The sequence below is a fragment of the Prorops nasuta genome, unplaced genomic scaffold (assembly GCF_024137725.1).
Source record: "Prorops nasuta isolate Cenicafe-Biocafe unplaced genomic scaffold, Cenicafe_Pnas_1.2 PNAS00008, whole genome shotgun sequence".
Taxonomy (NCBI): Eukaryota; Metazoa; Arthropoda; class Insecta; order Hymenoptera; family Bethylidae; genus Prorops; species Prorops nasuta.
The window spans coordinates 6,476,906-6,501,119 of record NW_027116805.1 but is presented as its reverse complement, the minus strand read 5'-3'; the positions used below and the strand labels follow the sequence as shown (position 1 = coordinate 6,501,119).

At 32.0% G+C, this 24,214-nt stretch overlaps 4 protein-coding genes across 7 annotated transcripts; 3 read left to right on the top strand and 1 right to left on the bottom strand.

Moving 5' to 3' along the window:
- The first annotated feature begins 106 nt into the window (after window positions 1-106).
- On the top strand, window positions 107-11,298 carry Taf1 (TATA-box binding protein associated factor 1). 3 transcript variants are annotated; one of them, XM_066730298.1, is made up of 19 exons: window positions 107-509; window positions 577-989; window positions 1,061-1,318; window positions 1,410-1,547; window positions 1,654-1,835; window positions 1,913-2,308; window positions 2,398-2,638; window positions 2,710-3,068; window positions 3,140-3,402; window positions 3,487-3,848; window positions 3,990-4,890; window positions 4,990-5,204; window positions 5,290-5,532; window positions 5,611-6,049; window positions 6,133-6,275; window positions 6,351-6,488; window positions 6,574-6,712; window positions 6,805-7,041; window positions 10,360-11,298. In XM_066730298.1, exons 1-19 carry the CDS (start codon window positions 170-172, stop codon window positions 10,572-10,574), a joined length of 5,622 nt encoding a protein of 1,873 aa, XP_066586395.1. In that variant the 5' UTR covers window positions 107-169; the 3' UTR covers window positions 10,575-11,298. The 3 variants fall into 3 exon arrangements, with proteins under 3 accessions (XP_066586395.1, XP_066586394.1, XP_066586393.1); XM_066730297.1 differs by having other exon boundaries at window positions 1,916-2,308; window positions 3,990-5,204; XM_066730296.1 differs by having other exon boundaries at window positions 3,990-5,204.
- A 1,563-nt stretch (window positions 11,299-12,861) lies between these two features.
- On the top strand, window positions 12,862-14,334 carry LOC136775789 (uncharacterized). Its single transcript, XM_066730863.1, has one exon. The coding sequence runs from the start codon at window positions 12,862-12,864 to the stop codon at window positions 14,332-14,334; it is 1,473 nt and encodes a 490-aa protein (XP_066586960.1).
- Window positions 14,335-14,390: 56 nt separating this feature from the next.
- On the top strand, window positions 14,391-19,979 carry LOC136775869 (chondroadherin). The gene is made up of 5 exons (XM_066731022.1): window positions 14,391-14,731; window positions 14,828-15,077; window positions 15,320-15,442; window positions 15,770-16,429; window positions 16,514-19,979. Exons 2-5 carry the CDS (start codon window positions 15,060-15,062, stop codon window positions 16,922-16,924), a joined length of 1,212 nt encoding a protein of 403 aa, XP_066587119.1. The 5' UTR covers window positions 14,391-14,731; window positions 14,828-15,059; the 3' UTR covers window positions 16,925-19,979.
- A 251-nt stretch (window positions 19,980-20,230) lies between these two features.
- Window positions 20,231-24,158, bottom strand: ERp44 (Endoplasmic reticulum protein 44). Of its 2 annotated transcripts, XM_066731019.1 has the most exons (7): window positions 24,019-24,158; window positions 23,314-23,386; window positions 23,069-23,224; window positions 22,668-22,968; window positions 22,430-22,477; window positions 21,501-21,796; window positions 20,231-21,421 (listed from the first exon to the last, which is right to left on the bottom strand). In XM_066731019.1, the coding sequence occupies exons 1-7, from the start codon at window positions 24,073-24,075 to the stop codon at window positions 21,075-21,077; spliced, it is 1,278 nt and encodes a 425-aa protein (XP_066587116.1). In that variant the 5' UTR covers window positions 24,076-24,158; the 3' UTR covers window positions 20,231-21,074. The 2 variants fall into 2 exon arrangements, with proteins under 2 accessions (XP_066587116.1, XP_066587117.1); XM_066731020.1 differs by lacking the exon at window positions 22,430-22,477.
- Between the last annotated feature and the right edge of the window lie 56 nt (window positions 24,159-24,214).

Genomic DNA, 24,214 nt, shown 5'->3' with positions numbered 1-24,214 from the left:
GAAAGAGTGGGAAGTGGGAACTTGGAAGTAGTGGGAAGTGGTGGGAACTGGGAAGGGAAGTGGGATTAGTGGGAATTGGTGGGAATCAGTGGGAATAGTCCGGGAATGCTGGCTGGGCTGGGACAGCAATTACGCCAGTTATTGTTAACTCATTGAACTAAGAGAAACAATGGCAGATTCCGATGGTGATATCGATAAGGATATGGAATCTGGAATTAATTTAACAGGATTCTTATTTGGAAACATTGATAACAATGGACAATTAGAAAATGATATTCTGGATCCAGAAGCACAACAACATCTTGCTTCGTTGAGTCAGCTAGGATTTAGTTCACTTATACGGGAAATGATGCCTAATGATTTAAGCAATGAGGATAATGAAATTGAAGCAAATAATAATGATAAGGATGAAGGTTCGTCAACAACTGAAACTGATGATGCCAATTACATGATCAAATCTCCTACTGCTATGGACTTTTCTGACATAACAGAATTAGCTGATGACACTGGCAAGTAATTTATGTAAATAAGATTTGAACTGCTACTTAATTTAAATAATTTCATGTTTTATTTTAGCTTCAACTAATGCAAATGATTTAAACGCTGATAAAGAAAATGTGGATTATGATGCAGATGATGAGGAAATCATTAACAAATTAGATTCACAATTAATGCCCCCTCCCCCTATTCCTGAAGAAAAAGAAACATTGACAGCAGAAGAAGTTGAAGCTGCAAGGCAAAGGAAGCTGGAAACACCCCTTGCTTCTATGCTACCATCAAAGTATGCTAATATAGATGTTACTGAACTGTTTCCTGATTTTCGAACGAACAAAGTCCTTAGATTCTCAAGACTGTTTGGCCCTGGTAAACCTAGTAGCTTACCCCAAATATGGAGGGGGGTAAGAAAACGTCGTAAAAAAAAGCGCCATCATGATATAAGGGATTCAGACTCTGGCTCAGATCAAGATGATAGAAAATTAAAATTTAAGGTTGGTATAATTGTTCTCTATATGAATACATTTTAATTATGCATTAATTTGAAAATATTAATGGTCTGCAGGGATGGGCAATGCAATATGGACCAGAGCCATCTAAAGAACTGTGTTATTCTGATGACGAAAGCAAATTATTGTTGCCAGTAGAAGATAAAGAACAGTCTGGTAAGGCTGATAATAGTGGAGATAATGGTGATATGGGTCCAAAAGTTGCTGACTGGAGATTCGGTCCTGCTCAGCTTTGGTATGACATGTTGGAGGTTCCAGAAACTGGGGATGGATTTAATTATGGATTTAAGATTGCAGAAAAAATAGATACAAAGGTAAATTATTTAAATTTGGATAAAGTTTCACCAAATATACAATATATTTAAGTATATTATTTTTAATATTTATTTTCATATTTTTATAAAGGAGGAAAGGGAAGAAAAGGATGAAAAAGTAGAAGCAAGTGAGCAGAGAGATGAATTTTCTGATGATGCATTCTTAATGGTTTCACAGTTACATTGGGAGGATGATGTTGTCTGGAATGGGGATGACATAAAACATAAAGTAAATTAAATTCCTTAGTACAATATTACTGCTGTATTACCAAAAGATGTGTATAGATTACATTATATAGACTTTTCTATTTGTGTGTAATATGTAATATGTATAGGTGATGCAGAAATTAAATAGCAAAAATAATGCAGCAGGATGGGTACCGTCTAGTGGAAACAGAACTGCTCAAGCATTCAGTCAACCGGGAAAAGGGACAACAGTACCTATGGCTCCTAATGTTCGTCTGGCTACTTCACAAATTAGTACACCTTTGCATATGCAATCACAGAAAAGCAAAATGTAGGTTTTGCATATATTTAAAAATGAAAACATAAATAATTATGCTTGATTTATATTTGGAAAAATTTCATTAACAGAAGTATGGGGAAAGGTAATCAACAGCAAAGGGAGGACAATTATGATGATACTTGGTATTCAATATTTCCTGTGGAAAATGAAGAATTAGTATATGGATTGTGGGAAGAAGAAGTTATCTGGGATCCTGAAAATATGAGAAAAGTTCCAAAACCTAAAATTCTAACTTTAGATCCAAACGACGAAAATATTGTGCTTGGAATACCGGATGATATAGATCCAGCATTGTTGCATAAGGATAATGGACCTCAACCTAAAGTAAAAATACCTCATCCTCATGTCAAGAAAAGCAAATTACTCTTAGGAAAGGCTGGTGTAATTAACGTTTTAGAAGAAGATACGCCTCCTCCGCCACCCAAATCACCAGATAGAGATCCATTTAATATTTCCAATGATACGTAAGTCTCTTAATATTTTATAAATTTGTATTATTTTGTATATACATACAATTATATATTTTATGTATAAATTTTATTTATTTCATCAGATACTATATGCCTCGCTCTTCTGAAACGACATTGAGGCTTAAAGTAGGTGGTGGAAATCTAATACAACATAGTACACCAGTTGTAGAATTGCGTAGTCCATTTGTACAAACTCATATGGGGCTCATGCGTTTAAGAAATTTCCACAGACCACCCTTGAGAAAATTCTCAAATGGACCACTTTCACAGCCTGGACCACATGGTGTTTCCCCACTTATAAAGCACATTAAAAAGAAGGCCAAGGTAAATTTTAATTTTATTTTATACTGGTTTATTTTAGAAGTTTTTTTAATATGTGATATATTAATTTGTAGCAAAGAGAGCAAGAAAGAATAGCATCTGGCGGGGGAGACGTTTTCTTTATGAGAACTCCCGAAGATTTAACAGGAAGGGATGGAGAATTGGTTCTTGTTGAGTTTTCCGAAGAACATCCGCCATTAATGAATCAAGTAGGAATGTGTTCTAAAGTAAAAAATTATTATAAACGCAAAGCAGGAAAAGATCAAGGCCCGCAAAAATATAAGTATGGAGAAACTGCTTACGCTCATACCAGTCCGTTTCTTGGTATTCTTACTCCAGGGCAGAGTATTCAAGCAGTTGAAAATAATATGTATAGAGCTCCTATTTATGAACATAAAATTCCTGAAACTGATTTTCTAATTATTAGAACAAGGTTAGCTCCTCATAGACTATAAGTGAATAATTAAAGTCAACAAAATATTCAACTTTATTGTGTTTTCTTAGGTATCAGTACTTTATACGCGAAATGAATGCGCTATTCGTTGCGGGTCAAGAATGTCCTCTGTATGAAGTACCTGGTCCAAACTCAAAACGAGCGAATAATTTTGTCAGAGATTTCTTACAAGTTTTCATTTATCGATTATTTTGGAAATCTCAAGATACTCCACGTCGAATCAAAATGGATGATATCAAAAGGGCATTTCCATCTCATAGTGAAAGTAGTATTAGAAAACGTTTAAAATTGTGCGCTGACTTTAAACGAACAGGTAAAAAGTTTGATGATGGAATTTTCTAATTAGTTTATTATTTATTGTAAGAACATTGATTTAATTGTATATTTTTATATTTAGGAATGGACTCTAATTGGTGGGTGATTAAACCGGATTTTCGATTACCGACAGAAGAAGAGATACGAGCTATGGTATCACCAGAACAGTGTTGTGCTTACTTCAGTATGATAGCGGCTGAACAGAGGTTAAAGGATGCCGGTTATGGTGAAAAATTCATATTTACTCCACCCGATGACGATGACGAAGAAATGCAGTTAAAAATGGACGATGAAGTTAAAGTTGCACCATGGAATACGACTCGCGCATACATACAAGCTATGAAAGGAAAATGTTTGTTGCAACTGGCAGGTCCAGCTGATCCTACAGGCTGTGGTGAAGGATTCTCTTACGTTAGAGTTCCAAATAAACCCACCATTAGTAAGGTAAAGTATTTTCTCAGTAATAGTATTGCTTTTAGATCTTGTTCTACAATATTACACGAAGCCACGTTTTCCTAGCAAAAGAAAAGCTTATCATTTTCATTTTGTTTTACCGAAATTAAAAAATTACTGATTTATCTACAGGAAGAACAAGAAGCTCAGCCAAAACGAACAGTAACCGGAACTGACGCTGATCTTAGACGACTTTCGCTGAATAATGCAAAAGCACTGTTACGAAAATTCGGGGTACCCGAGGAAGAAATTAAAAAACTCTCTCGTTGGGAAGTTATCGATGTAGTGAGAACATTATCGACAGAGAAAGCTAAAGCAGGTGAAGAAGGTATGACAAAGTTTTCTCGGGGTAATCGGTTTTCTATAGCAGAGCATCAAGAAAGATATAAGGAAGAGTGTCAAAGAATCTTCGATCTTCAAAATCGCGTATTATCATCAAACGAGGTGCTTAGTACAGACGAAGGTGAAAGTAGCGAAGAGGATAGCTCTGATATAGAAGAAATGGGTAAGAACATTGAAAATATGCTATCGAATAAAAAAACTAGCACTCAATTATCCTTGGAGCGAGAAGAGCAACAGCGACATGAGCTGCGAAAAATGTTAATGGGTGAAATACAGGACCAAGAAAAGAAGGGCAAAGAGAAGAAGAAAGATGAAGAAGACGATAGTCCGGCTAATAATTTCAATTCTCAACAGGGTCGAGTTCTTAAGATTTATAGAACCTTCAGAAATCCCGATGGGACAGAATATACTCGTATTGAACTAGTCAGAAAACCAGCCGTTATAGATACTTATATTAAAATCAGGAACTCTAAGGATGAAGCATTTATCAAACAATTTGCCACTTTGGATGAAGCGCAAAAGGAAGAAATGAAACGAGAGAAAAGAAGGCTGCAAGAGCAATTAAGAAGAATTAAAAGAAATCAAGAGCGGGAACGTATGATGGGCGGTGGATCCATTAATACCCCAATTTCCTCTAACAGTTTATTTGATCGAAGTAATCCTAGTACCTCAGTGGCTACTTCCTCTGCCAGTATCCTTTCATTATGTAATTTCCAATCTACTTCTGCTTCTAAGCATCCCAAAACTGAAAGTTCCCCTTCGAAGCGTAAAAAGCCTAAACTCAAACCAGATTTAAAACTGAAATGCGGAGCTTGCGGTAACGTTGGTCATATGCGAACAAACAAAGCTTGTCCTCTGTATCAGAGTAGTATGACAACAGCCCCAGTAAATGTTGCTATGACTGAAGAGCAAGAAGAAGAAATTGAAAAGCAGCTTAACACGGATGATCAAGATTTAGTCAATGTAGATGGCACTAAAGTTAAATTATCCTCAAAGCTAATTAAGGTATTATTTATACACTCATTATAAACATTTTATAAACAACTGTCTTGTAGAACTTTCATTGCATCTCTAATTTCTATTTCAATAGCATGCTGAAGAAATGAAGCGACGTACATTGTTGCTTAAAGTACCAAAAGATGCTGTGAATTCGAAGAAACGCAGAAGGGCTACGGGTGATGATCATTGTGATTACTTGAAGAGGCAACAGAGACCTGCTAATCGCCGACGAACTGATCCCGTTGTAGTTATGTCAACAATGCTAGAAAGTATCCTAAATGAAATGAGAGATTTACCAGATGTTCAACCGTTCTTATTCCCAGTTAATGCTAAGGTAAAAAATGTATATGAGGTATATCGATAGCAATTACAGTATTTTATTTTTATTATTGTAAAAGAGATTGAATTGTAGGCTGTCCCAGATTATCATAAAATTATTCAAAGGCCAATGGATTTACAAACTATCCGTGAAAATCTACGAACGAAGAGATATCAAAGCAGAGAAGAGTTTTTAGCGGATGTTAACCAAATTGTCGAGAATTCAACTCTTTATAATGGTGTCAAGAGTTCTTTAACAGTAGCTGCTAAAAGAATGTTAGAAACTTGCGTAGATCGCCTAGCCGAAAAAGAAGATAGATTAATGAGACTGGAAAAGGCAATTAATCCGCTTTTGGATGATAATGACCAAGTAGCCCTTACATTTATTTTGGACAACGTTGTAAATAACAAACTAAAGTCTATGACAGAAGCATGGCCTTTCTTAAAACCTGTAAATAAGAAATTAGTGAAAGATTATTATTCTGTAATTAAGAGACCTATAGACTTAGAGACAATATCCAAGAAAGTTTCTGGTAAGTATTCCTAATTATCTGTACGTGCAAACAAGAATTTATTCGAGTTTCAACTATGAATAATAAATGGCATATATTTTTAGCACACAAATATCATAGTCGACAAGAATTTATCAGGGATATTGAACAGATTCTTGAAAATTGTACAATATATAATGGCAAGGAGTCGCCATTTACCCACAAAGCAGAATTATTGGTTAAAGTTTGTAAAGAAACTTTAGATGAAGTAAGTTTTTATATTAATAAGCTTTTTTTGAAACAAATTAAAGATTAACTAATTTAAATATGTTCGTCTGTATAGTATGACGATCATTTAACGCAATTAGAAAATAATATTCTACTTGTTCAAAAACGAGCTATGGAGCAAGCTGATATTGATTCATCTTGGCTGGGTCCGGATGAAGAAAATTATACAATCGCTGAGCCCGAGTTTAGAGAAGTATAATAAACTTTATTTATCTCAGTATTTAGTAGAATTTAATAACAAATAGAAGCTTGTATATAAATGTAAATCATAATTTCAGAGTCAGACTAGTTCTCCAGAAAATGCATTTGGAAAGTCAAACTTGGATGATTACGACTTCGTTGATGTGGAAGGAGATGCTGAAGCTGATAGTAATGGCAGAAATGTGCATTCCAAGAAAAAAGACGTACTTGAAGAAGGTACGACAGGATTTCTATTAAACTATTATATAAGTGACTGAGCCTTTGCAATTAAATCTTATTAGAAAATTAACGAAAATTATTACTTTTAGATTTACAATTTTCGAGTGAGGATGAATTTGATGAAGTTCCGTTTGGTGGGGACGAACAATCGCAAAATACTGAAATGGAGACGCTGGAATTAAACGAAGTTAGGGAAAATGAGCATGAGAATGACAATGAAAATGGAGTAGTGCTTGCTGATGACGATAGTCAACAAGCAGCTGAAGCAATGGTACAACTTGGTAACGTTGGATTTTATATGGGGGAGCAACAATTACTTCAACAAGGTATATTAAAGAGTCTAGCTGAATAAGCATGGTGAATTTGCCCCCACCGAATTTCATGCAGCTAATACTTTCAGATAGTTATTAAATAAAAAGACATCTATATACGTAAAAAATTGCAGATTTTTATATTGATTTTTAGACCTTTTAGAACGAAAAAACGAGTTTGTTTATCTTTATGGATTTTAATAACAAAAATGCACCACCAAATTTTTAAAAATTCTGGCAAATCAAAATTATGTTAAAGCTGATGAAAATTTTTTCTTAATTTTTTCATTGCCATTTGTATTTTTAATCACCTAATTTATTTTTCACAAATTAAATTCAAGACGTATCCATGTTCCTACTCTTATGACAAAAATTTACGTAATTTTTCCACCTATTTCCCCCTTGTAAAAAAAACATCAACTCAAAAATTCGCCTGCAACACATTGAAAAATATAAGTATAGTGAATGGTTAAATTAATTCTTAAATAAATCATTCTTTGAAGGTAGCTGCTTTATGATTATACTTGCAATAGTGATGTAACATGACTCATTACTGCAAGCAATCTGAATTTTTGCAAATTGAAAATAATTTCACGTTCTTCTTCCTATTTCAGTATTCGTGAGAGATCAATGATTTTTTCTTATTCATCTTTAATCAATGTGAAAACAACAGTGACAAAGTATTACTGTTTAAAACCCCACAATTAACTATCCATTTAACTTTATTGAGCTTGATTTTTACATAAATATCAGAGATGAATTATACAGGATGTAACAGCAATGATATTTTTAATTTTAACCACATACTCTTGGTGCTAAACTAAGTAGAAAAGTCCTATACTATGGCATCCGTAAAAGCATCATTGATGAAATAAATCAATTTCTAACCGATGAATCAGGGCTTTGATTCAACGGAAGAATTACTTTACTCTCACTTTCGTTAACAGTTCCCCTTCAAAAAACAAAAGACGTTTATACTTCTCTGTCGTTCCATATTGTCGTACATGCATACACGCACGAAAGTACACCGATTAATAATAGTACCTCCTAATGTCTTACATCCCTGATCCTGGTGCTAATGATATATGTTTTCTGCCTATTTTTAAAAGGATCCTCGACAGCATCCATTTAGATGAAAATTCTGGGTAATGATACGACGTTATTTGTAGATTAATTTTCAAGTCGTTTTATCGTTTCGGTGACGCGACATATGAACTGGTCTAAGCTAGTTAAAAAATAAGTATTATGTTAAAAAAGGTATCATAAGAAATTGTATTTTTTTCTGATTTTGGAAATTTCACTGTTTTATCAGATGAAGTAGTTTGGTGCATTATTGGAAGAGCAAAATGACTCGAAAATTGGTTTTCAAGTAAAGTCATAATCTTGTCTCGAAATTTCGGCCTTATAAGTGGAGAACCTGAAAGATCCCTTTAAGAATAAATGAGCCTTTTTTCATTTTATGAAAGGACAAGGTACAAAATTAAGTCTAATTTTTTTCTTTATGCCGTAGATTGCCTATAGTTTTTGCCTATTCGCCTAGTACTTTTTGTGTTGTATCTGCCTAAATGGACTTGCCAGTAAAATTAGTCAATTGCTACGTCAGATTCTAGTTTATAGTGACTAGAAGTTGATATGGTCACCAAAATGAAACATTTTACAATTCACCAAGCAAGTCGTAATAAACTTTGAAAGAGAAAAGCAAAAGTATTTATTAACTTATTTGAAATCTTCTCGTACATAAGAGTGTGCAAAAACTATGAATAATAATCTACAGCATTAACAAAAAAATTAGACTTAATTTTGTACCTTGTCCTTTCATAAAATGAAAAAAGGTTCATTTATTCTTAAAGGGATCCTACAGGTTCTCCTCTTATTAGGCCGAAATTTCGAGACAAGATTATGGCTTTACTTGAAAACCAATTTTCGAGTCATTTTGCTCTTCCAATAATGCATCAAACTACTTCATCTGATAAAACAGTGAAATTTCCAAAATCAGAAAAAAATACAATTTCTTATGATAGCTTTTTTAACATAATACTTATTTTTTGACTAGCTTAGACCAGTTCATATGTCGCGTCACCGAAACGATAAAACGACTTGAAAATTAATCTACAAATAACGCCGTATCATGACCCAGAATTTTCATCTAAATGGATGCCGTCGAGGATCCTTTTAAAAATAGGCAGAAAACATATATCATTAGCACCAGGATCAGGAATGTAAGACATTAGGAGGTACTATTATTAATCGGTGTACTTGCGTACGTGTATGCGTGTACGACAATATGGAACGACAGAGAAGTATAAACGTCTTTTGTTTTTTGAAGGGGAACTGTTAACGAAAGTGAGAGTAAAGTAATTCTTCCGTTGAATCAAAGCCCTGATTCATCGGTTTAAAATTGATTTATTTCATCAATGATGCTTTTACGGATGCCATAGTATAGGACTTTTCTACTTAGTTTAGCCCCAAGAGTATGTGGTTAAAATTAAAAACATCATTGCTGTTACATCCTGTATAATTCATCTCTGATATTTATGTAAAAATCAAGCTCAATAAAGTTAAATAGATAGTTAATTGTGGGGTTTTAAAAAATAATACTTTGTCACTGTTGTTTTCACATTGATTAAAGATGAATAAGAAAAAATCACAGATCTCTCACGAATACTGAAATAGGAAGAAGAACGTGAAATTATTTTCAATTTGCAAAAATTCAGATTGCTTGCAGTAATGAGTCATGTTACATCACTACTGCAAGTATAATCATAAAGCAGCTACCTTCAAAGAATGATTTATTTAAGAATTAATTTAACCATTCACTATACTTATATTTTTCAATGTGTTGCAGGCGAATTTTTGAGTTGATGTTTTTTTTACAAGGGGGAAATAGTTGGAGAAATTACGTAAATTTTTGTCATAAGAGTAGGAACATGGATACGTCTTGAATTTAATTTGTGAAAAATAAATTATAGGTGATTAAAAATACAAATGGCAATAAAAAAATTAAGAAAAAATTTTCATCAGCTTTAACATAATTTTGATTTGCCAGAATTTTTAAAAATTTTGTGGTGCATTTTTTGTTATTAAAATCCATAAAGATAAACAAACTCGTTTTTTCGTTGTAAAAGGTCTAAAAATCAATATAAAAATCTGCAATTTTTTACGTATATAGATGTCTTTTTATTTAATAACTATCTGAAAGAATTAGCGGCATGAAATTCGGTGGGGGCAAATTCACCATGCTTATTCAACCAGACCCTTTAGTAAAAATTTTGTCTTTTATTGAAAGCTACTTGAAGAATGTAGAATTACAGAATCTTCTTCTTATTTGTGTAGAGGAAAGCATGGATGTCGATCCAAATTATGATCCATCAGATTTTCTGCTGGCCGGATTACCAGCAAGAGACAGCCAAGAAGAGAACAAGATTCAAGATGATTTAGCCGTTTCTGAAAGTGAAGATGAGAATGATAGTAATGTGCCGCAAGAAAAATCAGATGTTCAACAAGGTTCTCAACCGGAAGAAGACGTTGCCGGAGACTTATGGTTCTAAAGGCCGGTCTACACAGTGGGGTCAACTTTGCATGTATTCCGTTGCGCTATAGAGACTGTTACAGGGGAATTAAATAATTATTTATTTCACCAGCGATTATATTTATTTTTACTAACTCTTTTAATCTCCCCCTTTATTATAACAATCGTTACTATTACAAAAATTCATATCTTATAACACTTAAGCACCCCTCTACTTGCCCGAGTCGGGGAGAGGAAGAACTTCCATCCTCTCGTCTCCCACTGGTAGAATTTATACTACTAGCGCCACGATGGGCTACTTGAACGCAACGCCATAGCGCCACCGTTGTTAGTGGCACTGTGTGGCACCCTCACTGTAAGACATGCTAGTGGAACTAAAAGCTCAGCTCATACATATACACACACATACGTATATGATTTTTGAACGCGCGTACCAAAAATGCAAGAATAAAATAATTAATATTAATAAATAAATAATACATTATTATACTTATTTTCAGTAATTTTATATTGAAACAAAATAAAATACATATATTTTTTTCTTATTAAACATTTTAACAAAATCTTATTCTTTATTAATCATTTGTAGTCAATTTTTTAAATTCAACAATAGTAAAAAAAACGCAGACGATTCATACATCACTGATCTATAATTAAATAATGGTATTAAAAACTTGTAAATATTATCATGTATATATATTAAAATTTTCTGTCTATATTTTTATTACCTTGTGCGGTGGTACATTTAGCCTCTCATATATGATCAATTATTTATAATTTTTTATATTTTCCGCAATGATATAATATCCTTTGTAATGAGTCTAAAAAATGATAAAAAATGTGACTAAATATATAAAATAGAAGTTGAAGCAAAATTATTTAAAATGTAATAATTCCATCCTTTTTCAAACCTTTCTTGACTTTCTGCTTGGAAAGCCATACCGAGTCAAATATCTTACAACGCTTATAAACTATGACTTAAATATGAATACTAGGATTAAGCGATCACTCTATACATTAGCCGTAATGTGTTTAAGATTAAACATGCACGCATCGTTGCTAATTACTGAAAACAACGAAAAACGGCGAAGATCGCAAATATTGCAAGGCATATATGTATATCTTTACTGTAATTGATGAAACAGTTGCAACATGAACATCGAGAATTTACGTGCAAGTGAAGACCCGCCTTAAAACCATTTTTGTATAATTACCTTTTATCCACTTGATTTAAATGAAATGCTATAAATATTTGTTATATAATTCAAAACATTAGTGTCCCATAGAGCACCTAGTAACTTAAAGACGTCTTTTAGGTGCCTTTTAATCAATTGGATGACTAAAAGATGTCTATAAGACAACTTTTAGTAAGTGTGCTGTATGGGGTGTTTATGTTAGATAATGTTGATTATAAATTTGATAAAATACTGAAAAAGAAAACAGAAAGAGGAAACAGTGAGAAAACAAAACAGTAAAGCCTTGTGTTGTTATTAAAAATGTTTGCACGTAAAATTCAATAATTCTTTTCATAATTATAGTAGGAATAAATTATCTTAAAAATGCAGAGTTTTGCTAGGTTTTTTCAAACTTACTTCAAATCAGTGCAACGTACAAATGGCAAAACGAATTTTGAATTACTCAAAACTGTATTTTCAAAAAACATCAGGCTTGGATAAAATACTGAATGTGAGAGATTTGACCCGGTATGGCTTTCTAAGCAGAAAGTCAAGAAAGGTTGAAAATAGGATGGGATGTAGACTGCGCAACCAGAGTGGAATACGCAGATGGGCTAACTGTAAGTTAAGGAAAAAAAATGACAGCGTTGTTGCACTCCGAAAAGGATAGAGAGCAGAGCCCCTAGACTACCCTAGACTCGATGTAGTGGAGAACTGTGGAGCACTGTGGACGCTGTGGACTGTGGAGCAGCAGACGTGACTCGCGTGCTGTAAGTGCTTCATAGGCAAAATCTTACTAGCGAGAAAGCCGCTACGCGAGCCAGCCACCTGGCGGCGTTGTGCTGAACTATGGAGGAGGAAGATGGATAGAGAGAGAGTGTGCCAGAGAAATGCGGCTCTCGAGTCTCGAGCCGCTCGCAATAATACATCTAAAATCCCGAACACTGAAAAACAAAAAAAAAAGAGGAAACAGTGAGAAAACAAAACAGTAAAGCCTTGTGTTGTTATTAAATATTTTTACACGTAAAATTTAATAATTCTTTTTATAATTACCGTAGAAATAAATTATTTTAAAAATGTAGATTTTTGTTAGGTTTTTTCAAATTTACTTCAAATTAGTGCAACGTACATATGGCAAAACGGATATTGAATTATGCAAAACTGTATTTTCAAAAAACATCAGGCTTGGATAAAATACTGAATGAAATCTCAAAAATTCTTCACAACAGTACTCCAGAGGAATTGCTGCAACACGATCTGAATATTTTATTCACTCCAATAATCAAAGAACTTTTCCAGCACAATGAAAAATACTATGATAAGGAAAATACTCATAGGTGGGAAATTAACCGAAAATTGCATCGTGTTCACGCGTGTTATTACGAATTGCTCAAAACATTTATACCGATCAATAAAAAAAGGGTTGTGACAACTGTATTAGATATCATCGATAAAAATCAATTATGGCACTTTGAAACTTTATGTTTCGAAGTATTCAACGAGTTGTTAACAATGGGTATCGATGGTGCGACTGTAGTAAATGTGATATACGATAAAATCAATTCGAAAAATATCAAGACTGAGAATGTTCGGTTCATGATTAGAATCCTATACAATATACTAGATATTTATAAGTGGCCGGAAACGGTGGAAACCAAAGAAACGGTTGAGCGTACTCTGCGACTATTTTACACAAGCATCGTCAATAAAGATGACCCTGATATACTTGCAGGTATTGCAATCTTCAAAAGGGGTCTTCAAGTGTGCGTGAGGAATACAGTAAAAAATCTGCCCAATGATCATCTTTTGCTCATTATTGAGTACATGTGCTCCTGGGCTGTGTTGAATTCAAATAATAATAATATAATCTTAGAATTTGGCAGTGTTCTTGAGTACACAGCTCGGTTGTACAAAGCAGGTTTATACGAGACTACCCTGAATAAGAACATATTTCCATTGTTAATGAAGATGATTGCATCGAGTAACAAAACTGTGAATTTGCTTGGGAATCGAGTTATCCAGTATTTGATAGACAGAGAGGAAAATAGAACGACGTTCGATACACCTAAAATATTTTTCCAAAACAAAAACTTTGATTTGAAACTGAGTTCTTATCGAAGAGAGGATAAGCAATTTTTGAAAGCCCATCGAGAAATATTACACGATAGCTTATTAAAAAGTCTCTTGAAGCATGCTTCTTCTCGAGTTAATCTTGAAACCACGTATTGCACAATATGCTTGATAGCGATTCAAGTTCCTTGTGGTTTTACAGCAGCAGCTGTTGTCTGCTTATTAATGAACGCACAGGATATCATTCTTGATGAGACCAATAGTAACCGCCCATTGGTGCTTTACCATATACATGCCGTTATCATATCTATCATGTCGCTACTGTGCTGGATTCATGATGCCAAAGTCTTCTATAATTACGTTAACTCAATTATCATGGAGAGAGCACAATGGGCGCCTCATTTAAATCCCCCTCTTCAAGCTCAATACAGTTTTGCCATTCATCATGTAGCGTATAACAAACCTGAACTCTTCTTTGTTGATTGGGAGGTGCGTTATGGCCTGTGGAAATGTTTTCGTCTTCTTGAAACTTAATAGACATATTGGAATCGAAACAGACATATTGCACAAGGTATCTTGCCAAACATTCTGCATTTATTACACAAATTTTGAAATTAATACATACATAACCTCTACTTCCTTTAAACTATAGTATTTTCTATTCATAAATAAAAAACAAACAATAGCAAGATTTTTGTGAGTCATACAATTTGCTGTGATTGTGAATATTTCATTATCATTGTAGTGGTAATTGCATTAAATTCTGCGTTAAAGTTGATTTCTCAGCATGCGCATAGGGACTGGTAAAATATAATTATGAGCTTGCGCAGAGTGTATAGTCGAACGGGGTTGGTGCCTAAGAAGAAATAAAATCAGGATTTCGGTAATCGAGCAGAGCTACGGTCATGGATTCTGTGTAGGAGCAACGAGAGTAAGTACTATATCAGCCAATGGCAAAATACATCATCTTTTAAGAACCATCCTTTGTGCTCAATTATACAGTCACCGTTTTTTGTTTGTTTTGAAGGTAATTTGCAAATCGGTCGAGATTTATGGAACTTGACTTGACGCATCTTGTTCAGATATACCTGATAATACACTTTGTACACAGTGTACTAAAGTCTTCGAAACGAATTTCTTTTTAAGACACATATCTATATATACATATGTATAAACAACATAGGACACACAATATATGAAGCACCGCAGCTCGTGTCTTACCGGATATCGAAGCATGCGCTGTTCAAACTCTGGAATCGATGTACTGCAAAGCACAGGTACCAGTGCATATCGCTCTTTATTCTTTATTAACATATTATTATATTACGATGATACTGTCCTACGATTTGTTTATGTTTGGTTTCTAAATGACAGCCCTATTCTGTTTTATCTATCTGGCCAGCAACTTTCAGTTCTTATGAAATTTAACTTATTTCCGCAATGTCACATTGCATTGTACTCAACAGTTTATAGCTTTGACAATTCCATTTTATACGCATGTATTCTCTACTTTTGACAGATCCGAAAGTATCTTTTGCTATGTATACTAGTGGTAAGCGTCACTGTCACCGCAGAACGTCCAAATATTTTAATAAAAAACACCACCTGTATCACAGAATGCATTTGCTTGTCTCCGAAGCAGGTAATTGTCGATGCTGTTTACACTTTTAAGAGTATGGTATATTTAACCCGCTGGAGTTCATCTTGGATAAACAATGACCCATTAGTACTCTCTTTTTTGGTAATGTTTGCAAACAAAAGTATACTTACCGTTTGATTTAAATTAATTAAATGAGGTGAAAAATATGGTCTACTTAATAAACATACGATTTTAACTTTTATTATCGAGAAAGTTATATATTATTTTAAATTTAAGGCGGAGCAGTTAAAAACAAACAAAAAATGCTGAACTTTAGCGGGTTAACGAGCAACGGATGAATGAAGGATCATTGTAATTATCGTTTCGCAGGTGTTGTGCAACACTGGGGGACTAAAACACATACCGACTGACCAATTTCCATCGACGATAGAGGAATTATCGTTGACCAAAAACAACTTTTCAATAATTCCTACAGATGCTTTCGCTGGTTTGAGCATGCTAAGGAAACTAAGCCTAAACGAGAATAATATATCATCGATACGTCCATTCGCATTTAGAAAATTGCACAGACTGCGCGAATTGTCGATTCAATACACGCCATTGGCGAGTATAGAGAACTTCTCATTCGCTGCATTGCAGAATGTGACGGTTATCCTATTGGCCAATAACAAAATTCAGTATATCGACGGATCTTCGTTTGCTGGATCCTTTAATATCAAAGTAATAATATTAAGCAACAATCCACTTTTGACGATTAGAAGCAACGCTTTCACGGGTTTGACCAACGTCGAGGGTCTCATACTTCCTTCCGGTATACGCGTTATCGAACAGGATGCTTTCAAAACTTTGCAAAATGTTGGCCTGCTCAAATTAACCTTTATGGATTTAAGCGGGTTAAAACCTTACACTTTTCGCGGCCTCAGCTATGTACACGATTTAAATATTCAAGACAGCGATTTAGGTATAATCGATGGAGACGCCTTTACCGGCATGAGCAACATTCTTAACCTCAATCTGTTGAACAATAAGGTGACTATATCGATATTGAGTATTTTTTGAAGTACGAAGAGAATGAAGTCTCTACTAATAAGAGTTGATTTTGTGGATGCACAGATCGACTTCATACAGCGGCTTAATTTTACATATGATGCTGCTATTCAACTATTCCGATTTCACGGTAACCACCTGCTAGAAGCGCCGCGTCAACCGGAAGATATCATTCTGGAAGTGAGCGCCATCAGCGCCATTGATAATCATTTCCCATGCGATTGTCAAGCTCACAACATTCTGGATAGCGATTTTGTAAATGGCTCTTCCGAAGAGTTTCAGCGGCACAATTATTGCCTGTCGCCGATAAAATTTAATGGTAAACGGATGAATCTCATAGATTTCGATTCAATTGCCAAATGTTACGACAATGTCGTTAAGGATAATTTAGGATCTGGTGTAATAGCCTTGTTTCATCCGCCATTATTATTAATTATGTTTCTTTCCATTAAAAATGTCTTTCTCGAATGCCATTAAACTTTATCTATATATGTACAGTGAGAGACGTTAAATTAAATGTGTACTATGAAAAAAAAGTGATATTAGAATGCTCAATTTACTAGTTTACATGTCTCAGAGCGTTTTTGGAAGAGGTTATTTTTTGCAACAAAAATTATTAACATATTACCATTTAATTGTATTGTCAAATTTTGATTCTCGATCAACCGTTTAAATTGAACTGTATTATCAGCACATAAGGTCTAAATATTTATATTTATTTTGTAAACATATCTGACAATTAGCAAGTTCTTCCGAGCTTATCAATTCAATCATTAAGTGTTTTCGCTGCCTAAGTATTCCTGCACTTTTCGCAAAACACCAAGTATCGCACAAACTATATAGATATTCTTTAAAGCAAAAAGTGCAGAAACTAGCAAGCAACGAAAACAAACTTTACGACAATCAATGTCGGGTCCTTAATCTTAATTGCGCCGTCTTCATTTGGATGTTCAAGTATTTATAAGAATAGAACGTCCTGCACATCTCCGAAACTTTTCCAAGGTGCAAATAGTGAATATACGTGTTATAGCTTTTAAAACTTGCGGAAAAATTGTAATTTTAAAAAATTTTCCGTGAATTTAAAAACCGTATAAATTTCTTTTAATATGTATGGCTCGCCATTTAAAACGCATAATAAGGTATAAAGATAATAAAATACGCTTGTGCTTGTGTCATCTCTCTGTAATTATTAAAGATATCAAAATTTTGCATTAGATCTTTTTGAGTGCAAGTAGTAAAAGATTTAGAAAGTTCTAAAAAAATTCTTGCATCTAGTATACTCTGATACGACGCGTTTTAAGTGTCGGATCCTGTATATTTTCATATAAATTTAACAAATTGAGTGCGATATATAACATCACTTTTTAGAAATTGTTTTAATTGTAATATTTTTTCTATTACTTATATACTTTAAGTAACATAATGAAATGTACAAATGTTAATTTATATCTCTCACAGTATATAACATTTTTATATCAAATTTAGATATTTTTTCATTTCTACTTATTTTAAATTCTAAGATAAATTCAGTTTAATCGAGTAATATAAACTTTTCTACTATTTTCTAATATTTATTTAAAATTATATATCTATTTATAGCAATATTAAAATATTTTATATCCCAGATAAAAATTGTTCAGCAGATTCCTAGGAGCTATTACTTGCCAAAACTAAAATATGCAGCTATAATCTGTTAGAAAATGACCGGAATTTCTGAAATTGTTATAAAAATCTTATTTTGAATTGTAAATTACTAATTATGCTGTAGTATAGTACTATATTATAATATTCTCTATTACTATATGTCATTGCAGTAGCTTCAACTTTTTTACGAAAACAAATAAATTATATATGCTTAAAAAATGTGATTATCAAAATTATAAGTATAAAATGTTATAACATTATTCCACGCGTTTTTACTTAATAACTTTATCTTAATTCGCGAAATTAAATCGATTTACATAACATTGATTAAACATAACCCGATTTCAATAGTAAAAATTTAAAAAAATAGAATAATATATATAGAAGTATTTGTCGCGCTTGTGTTTATTGCTTTCGCAATTGAGTAGTTTAAAGCGAAATTAGTTATATATACAAGGTGTTCCGTTTAACTGAAAAAGAATAAATATCTCTGAATTTTGAAAACAATTCTTTTAAGATAATGCTATTCGTTTGACTTTGAAGGGCCACTTGAAGCTCAATTTGAATTTCTTAAATGGAACACCCTATATATTTTGTGCATATTCTTGTAGCTTATCTCGAGAGCTTTCCCAAACACTGATATTAAAATACCTTTTAATCCAAGCATTCATGAGATATTTGAATCTGAAAAAAACATATTTTTTAAATAAAGAGAGAGGGGGTTTAACTTATAATAATCTACACCAATTAGTCTACATATGAATGCATCGACTATGTGACATAACAAAACAAATAAAAAATCGATTATTATAACTTTCGTTATTTAAACATTTTTAATAAAGTTTTAAGAAAAATTGCCCCACCTCTTCTTTCTTTTTAGAATAATTTAGAGTATCGTCAGCTTCATAAACCTGTTATTGCATTCTATAAATGTTTATATTTATATACACAGTGATATGATGCGCTAAAAGTGGCTTTTCAATAACTGTAGTGGTGCAGTACGTATACATATTCACATCGTAATATTATATTGCGCCGTTATACAGGGTGTCTTATCTGAAAAAAATAACACAATCAATTAACTATGAGTTAAGGACACCTAAGAAAAAATGTTTTATTTGACTTCGGAGGAAACGTAAGATATGGTGACATTAGCTTCACCTTGAAACCTCATTTGACAGCAACTTAAAGGTCACTTGAGTTTTTAATATGAATAGGCTAAATATTATTACATATTCTTGTAACTGACATCAAAAGCTGTTCTGAAATTTTCTTTTCTAGAGCTTTTGACGTCAACTGTAGGAATATGATAAAATATATAGGATGCTCTATTTAAAAACTCAAGGTGACCTTCATATGGTCATCGAATAAGGTATCAAGTTCGAGCTAATATCACTGTAAACTCCTGAAAGTCAAATAAATAATGTCTGAAACATTTTTTGTAGTAGGTGACCTTGATTCAAAGTTCTATTTCAATTGGTTCACCCTTTATAAAGATAAAAGAACGAATTAACGCGTCGCTATGTATGAATACAACTTAAATCGAAGCTGACAATCTGCTACAATATCTGTTGATAAATAATAGGGTTCTTAAAATACGTAAAGCAATATATAATGTTAAACAGTTAAAATTTTTAATATTACGTCACCCAAAGAAATAAAAAGCGTTTTTTTAAATAAATTTAATTAGAAATATTTTATTAGCAATTAGAGAAATACTATCTTTTATACGTGTATATATGACTTGCAGTTTGTGCTGTTTCATTTGAAAAGTTTATTCTAATACTAAAATAAAACATAAAAATTTATTTCGAAAATAGAAAACATAGCAATCGGTCAAAAATAACACGCACTTATCATGCATACTCTTGCACATCTGTCCTTTATTTACATTCTATCTTCTTCGGTTTATATTATTGTGTTTAAGTTACCTTTCACGAATTGTCTGTTATATTATTATTATTGCGTGGAAAGATCTATTTTTTCTGATTCTATTGGAAAATGTAGTTATAAATATACGAGTAAGAATGAAAGTGAATTGGTGCAAATTTAATTTATAATATTTGATTTTAAGTAATATCACATCAGCGTCGCACAGCAGTTTTAGTGTTGTAGCGCCAAAGAAATTTAATGCAATGATATATCTGAATTTTTTATGTAATTTTTCTACAGCTGCTTTTTCTTAACATTACTGCTAAAAGTACAAAATCTCTTATGTATTGACATTGGGAAATATATAAAATTACTAACGCTTGCAGCCTGACAAAAAGTTCTTCATATGAGCAAAAGGGACAATAAAATCTCATAAAAAATTAGAACAAAACAATATTACATGATGTACATTTTTTTAAAGTACGGTGCAATTATTTCAATTTATATTGTACATTTGTACATTTTACTTTATTTATACAAGGTATACCTCTGACAGCGCATCATAGGACGAACGTAAAAAAAAACTTAATTTATCTCCGAAATGATGACAAATACCAAATTTTTTGTTTACGACTTATTCGAATGCAAACAGGTAGAGATTTAAAAAATTTATGTGAAAGAAAACTGATATCTCTTATTGTTATGGAGATAAGCGAGTTTTTACATTCATGCTTTAGTGCACCTTCAGTAGTACACCCTGTACATACATATGTTATATATAATATAAATACCAATATATTCTTAAATTTAGGTATAAAGATACGCCGATTAAAAATCATAATTTTTATAGATTTAATTTGAAAATACATGATTTCACTGGACGCAAAAATAGAGAAATCTTTATTCGCGATTACTGGATTTATAGTACACTTGCAATTTATCCAATATTGCAAATCTTATTGAAATTACTTTATATCTGAAGCAAATTATTCAGAAATTGTACCTTTAATTAGTCCAGCTTTACAATAGCTGCAGTATACTATTGAGTAATCCAGTTATACGGTACAATTGTGCACCTTGTACACAGTCCTTCTCTTTATAAAAAACATTGTTACAGTTCATCCCTGAGTAACGTGTACCTATTTTTACTAGGTGCCAACTCTTTAAACGTTGACTTAGGTGGTAATGTTGGAACTTTCGCCTGACCGTCTGTTTTAGGAATTTCATTATTAGTAGGATCTGGTCCATAATGAAACTCTCTATGAAGTTTGCCTGTATACAAATCTTCGAGAAATTCTTTTAGCTTTCCTGGAACGTCGATATCTTGAAAGTTTGGAAACAGGTACATATGTCTAAAACTGTCAATTGCTATTAATGGTAAGTCTTCTTTATTTTTGCCTAAATGGCGTAACGGATGAGCAAATTTAAGTCCATCGGCTGTCAAGAAATTTATATTTTCTGAAAATAATATATATTTTGTTAAAGTAAATTAATACTTAAAGTTTTTTAATTAATTAATAATAATTAATTAGCTTACGTTTTTGATCAATCAGGGTTCTAGTTACGACATCTTTGTATTTCTTAACACTTTCTGAATCGTCTGTATTGTGAAAGAGAATAAGGAATGGTAGGCCTTCCTCCGTTAATTCTTCTGCATTTTCAAATGTAATTTCTCGAACTAATGGAACGCATTTTTCTTGAGCCCAAATATTTAATTCATCATAACTCAACATATTGCCAGTAAAAGTTTCATCTTCATCATTGGATAATGCTTTATCGGATCGAAAGACAAGTATCGGTGTACCCGGAGGATGCATAGCCTTACTCGCGTCCCTATGAATGAAATTATTTTTAAAATGAGTGCATAAATTCAAAACAATTAAACTTTATAAGTTAATCAAATGATAAATAATATTAAAAAAATTCTAAAGAACACAGAAAACTAAATAGAGTCGATAGTACAAGCTGAATATAACTAATAAATTATAAGTAAATTAGTACACTTGACTTGAGTGCTCATGTACCTGCAGAAAAACAATTAAAGTAAATTATTACCAATTAATGTCATGGTAATAATGTGAGTAACAATATATTCCAAATTTGCAGTTAACAAAAAATATATATCAGTATATACAGCAATCTCCTATACATATAAATGACAAGGAAGTTTCTCTATTATACAAAGATTGGTTCTCGAATTGACATTTTTACATTGTCAAAGTTAATTTAATTTTAAAAGCAAATAAAATATACACTGTACTTTGTTATTTGACATTAATTTAAAACTTAGACTAGTTACAACTCTTTTTCCAGTGCTTTAACTATATCAATCTTAAGAGGTTACTGTATTTTTTATATAAATAAAAATAGCATTTTTATATAAATAAAAATAGCATTTTTAACAATAATGCACACTCTATTTCTATTTGTCAGAATAATTTTGAACTTCCAAAATTTACTACTTACAATAAGTGAAAATGTTGTCCAATTTCACAATTTTGATTGGAGCAAGCGCTTCATAAAAGAAGTACACATTGTTAAAAGAAGCATGATTTTCATGCAAAACATCTTAGTATTCATTTAATTTTAATAAATTTTTAAAACAGTTTTAAGTGAAACTTATTTTGTTAATACAATATACATATGGGTTTATAATTAACATTTTTGTCAATAAAAATTTATTGTAATAATATGGTAAACTTACCCAAAACCAACATGGAACTGGCAATCATCCTTGAGATTAGTGGCTACTCTCCTGAAAACTTTGTATTCTGGTACATCTTGTCTGTCAAAGTATCCAATGATCATTCTTTTCTTATCATCAAGGTTAGTTAATTCTTTCAAATCATAAAAAACCTGAATTGGATCTTTAAATTGTTCTTTAACAAATTCTTCAAAAGCTTCTACTGATCGTCGCCCTCTATATTCTCTTTTAGTTGGAGTTCCATTTCGTATTACTTTTAATGTTGGATATTTTGTTATATGAAATCTGGATGCTAGTGAAGCTAAAAATAATCATACGTTTATTGCACAAATTTATATGAAGGCAAAAATAAATTAATATAAAATACCTTTTCTTGTCATAAATATTATTATCATACTTACATTCCTTATCACAATCTACTTTTCCCATTACTACACTTCCTGCTTCAGGAAATGCTTCTCTTACTTTATTAGCTGCTTCATCAAATATTGGAGCTAACAAATTACTAAATCTGCACCATTCTGCATAAAAGTTTATAAATACCAATTCATTAGATGCTGAGAAAAAAATAAAAATTATTACAACTTATCTAAAAATTAAATGATACTGTTATAAAATCACTCATGTAATTAGCAATAAATCTTACCTAATGTTATATCAATATTTTTTGATGTAAGTGGAATTGCACCATCATTTGCTAAACAATTTGGCAAAAATACCTGTAAGAAAAATGATTAAAAAGTATAAATAGTTATTATTATTAGATCATTGGCTACACGTTGCACATAATAATTTCAGCTACTTCATTTAAAAATAACCAGAAAAATACGTAAATGATATAAATTTTAATGTTGATATTTCTTATAGATAATCATATTGATAATGCATAATTTATTTTAACTAACTTCTTGGATATAATTTCAACAGAGCAAGAAATTTATATATGATAAATAACCAATAGGAAAATAATAATCTTTTTTACAATTTTGAATAATAGCAAAAATATTTCATATACATTATATAATAAAGAATATGTTGAAATAATAAAGCTCAACTTTTCCAGTTAATAATTGTGCCTGAACAAAAAGTTTTTAAAGCATCTGCAAGGTGGAAGATTTTTTTTTAATTTGAGGTTAATATGAATCAATAAATAAAATATATTTATTTATTAATCTACTGAAACAAAAAGTATGAGCTTTTAAGTATTCTTTATAAAAACATTTCCTCTAATTTACTAATGAATGATAATTTGAAATAATTAACTTTTTTTATCGCAGTAATAACTGCCGTTGACAGTTGGTAATTTTTTAATAAGAAATAATAAATATATGTGTTTACTTATGTCACTTACCAATAAACAAGCAATTATAGTTATTTTAAAATAAGAAATATCACAGGAGACGAACATTTTGTGATTTTAAATAAATAAATCACACAGGGCCTTTTCGTAAACCATCAGTAAATTGTAAAATGAATAATTGTGCGTGCTAGCTCGTTGGCTATAAGCTTTGAGTTGGCCAGTTTTAGATAGGCAGGCGCCAGGCACA

Bases quoted from the DNA above. Each gene is read 5' to 3' on its own strand.
- Taf1 (XM_066730296.1), top strand. From the start codon at position 170: ATGGCAGATTCCGATGGTGATATCGATAAGGATATGGAATCTGGAATT. The intron at 1,548-1,653 runs GTAAATTAAATT...TAATATGTATAG, and splicing joins GGGATGACATAAAACATAAA to GTGATGCAGAAATTAAATAG. The intron at 3,849-3,989 runs GTAAAGTATTTT...ATTTATCTACAG, and splicing joins ATAAACCCACCATTAGTAAG to GAAGAACAAGAAGCTCAGCC.
- LOC136775789 (XM_066730863.1), top strand. From the start codon at position 12,862: ATGGCAAAACGGATATTGAATTATGCAAAACTGTATTTTCAAAAAACA.
- LOC136775869 (XM_066731022.1), top strand. The intron at 15,443-15,769 runs GTAATTGTCGAT...ATCGTTTCGCAG, and splicing joins TTTGCTTGTCTCCGAAGCAG to GTGTTGTGCAACACTGGGGG. The intron at 16,430-16,513 runs GTGACTATATCG...GTGGATGCACAG, and splicing joins TCAATCTGTTGAACAATAAG to ATCGACTTCATACAGCGGCT.
- ERp44 (XM_066731019.1), bottom strand. From the start codon at position 24,075: ATGTTCGTCTCCTGTGATATTTCTTATTTTAAAATAACTATAATTGCT. The intron at 22,969-23,068 runs GTAAGTATGATA...GATTATTTTTAG, and splicing joins AGTAGATTGTGATAAGGAAT to CTTCACTAGCATCCAGATTT. The intron at 21,797-22,429 runs GTAAGTAGTAAA...TTTCATTCATAG, and splicing joins GGACAACATTTTCACTTATT to GGACGCGAGTAAGGCTATGC.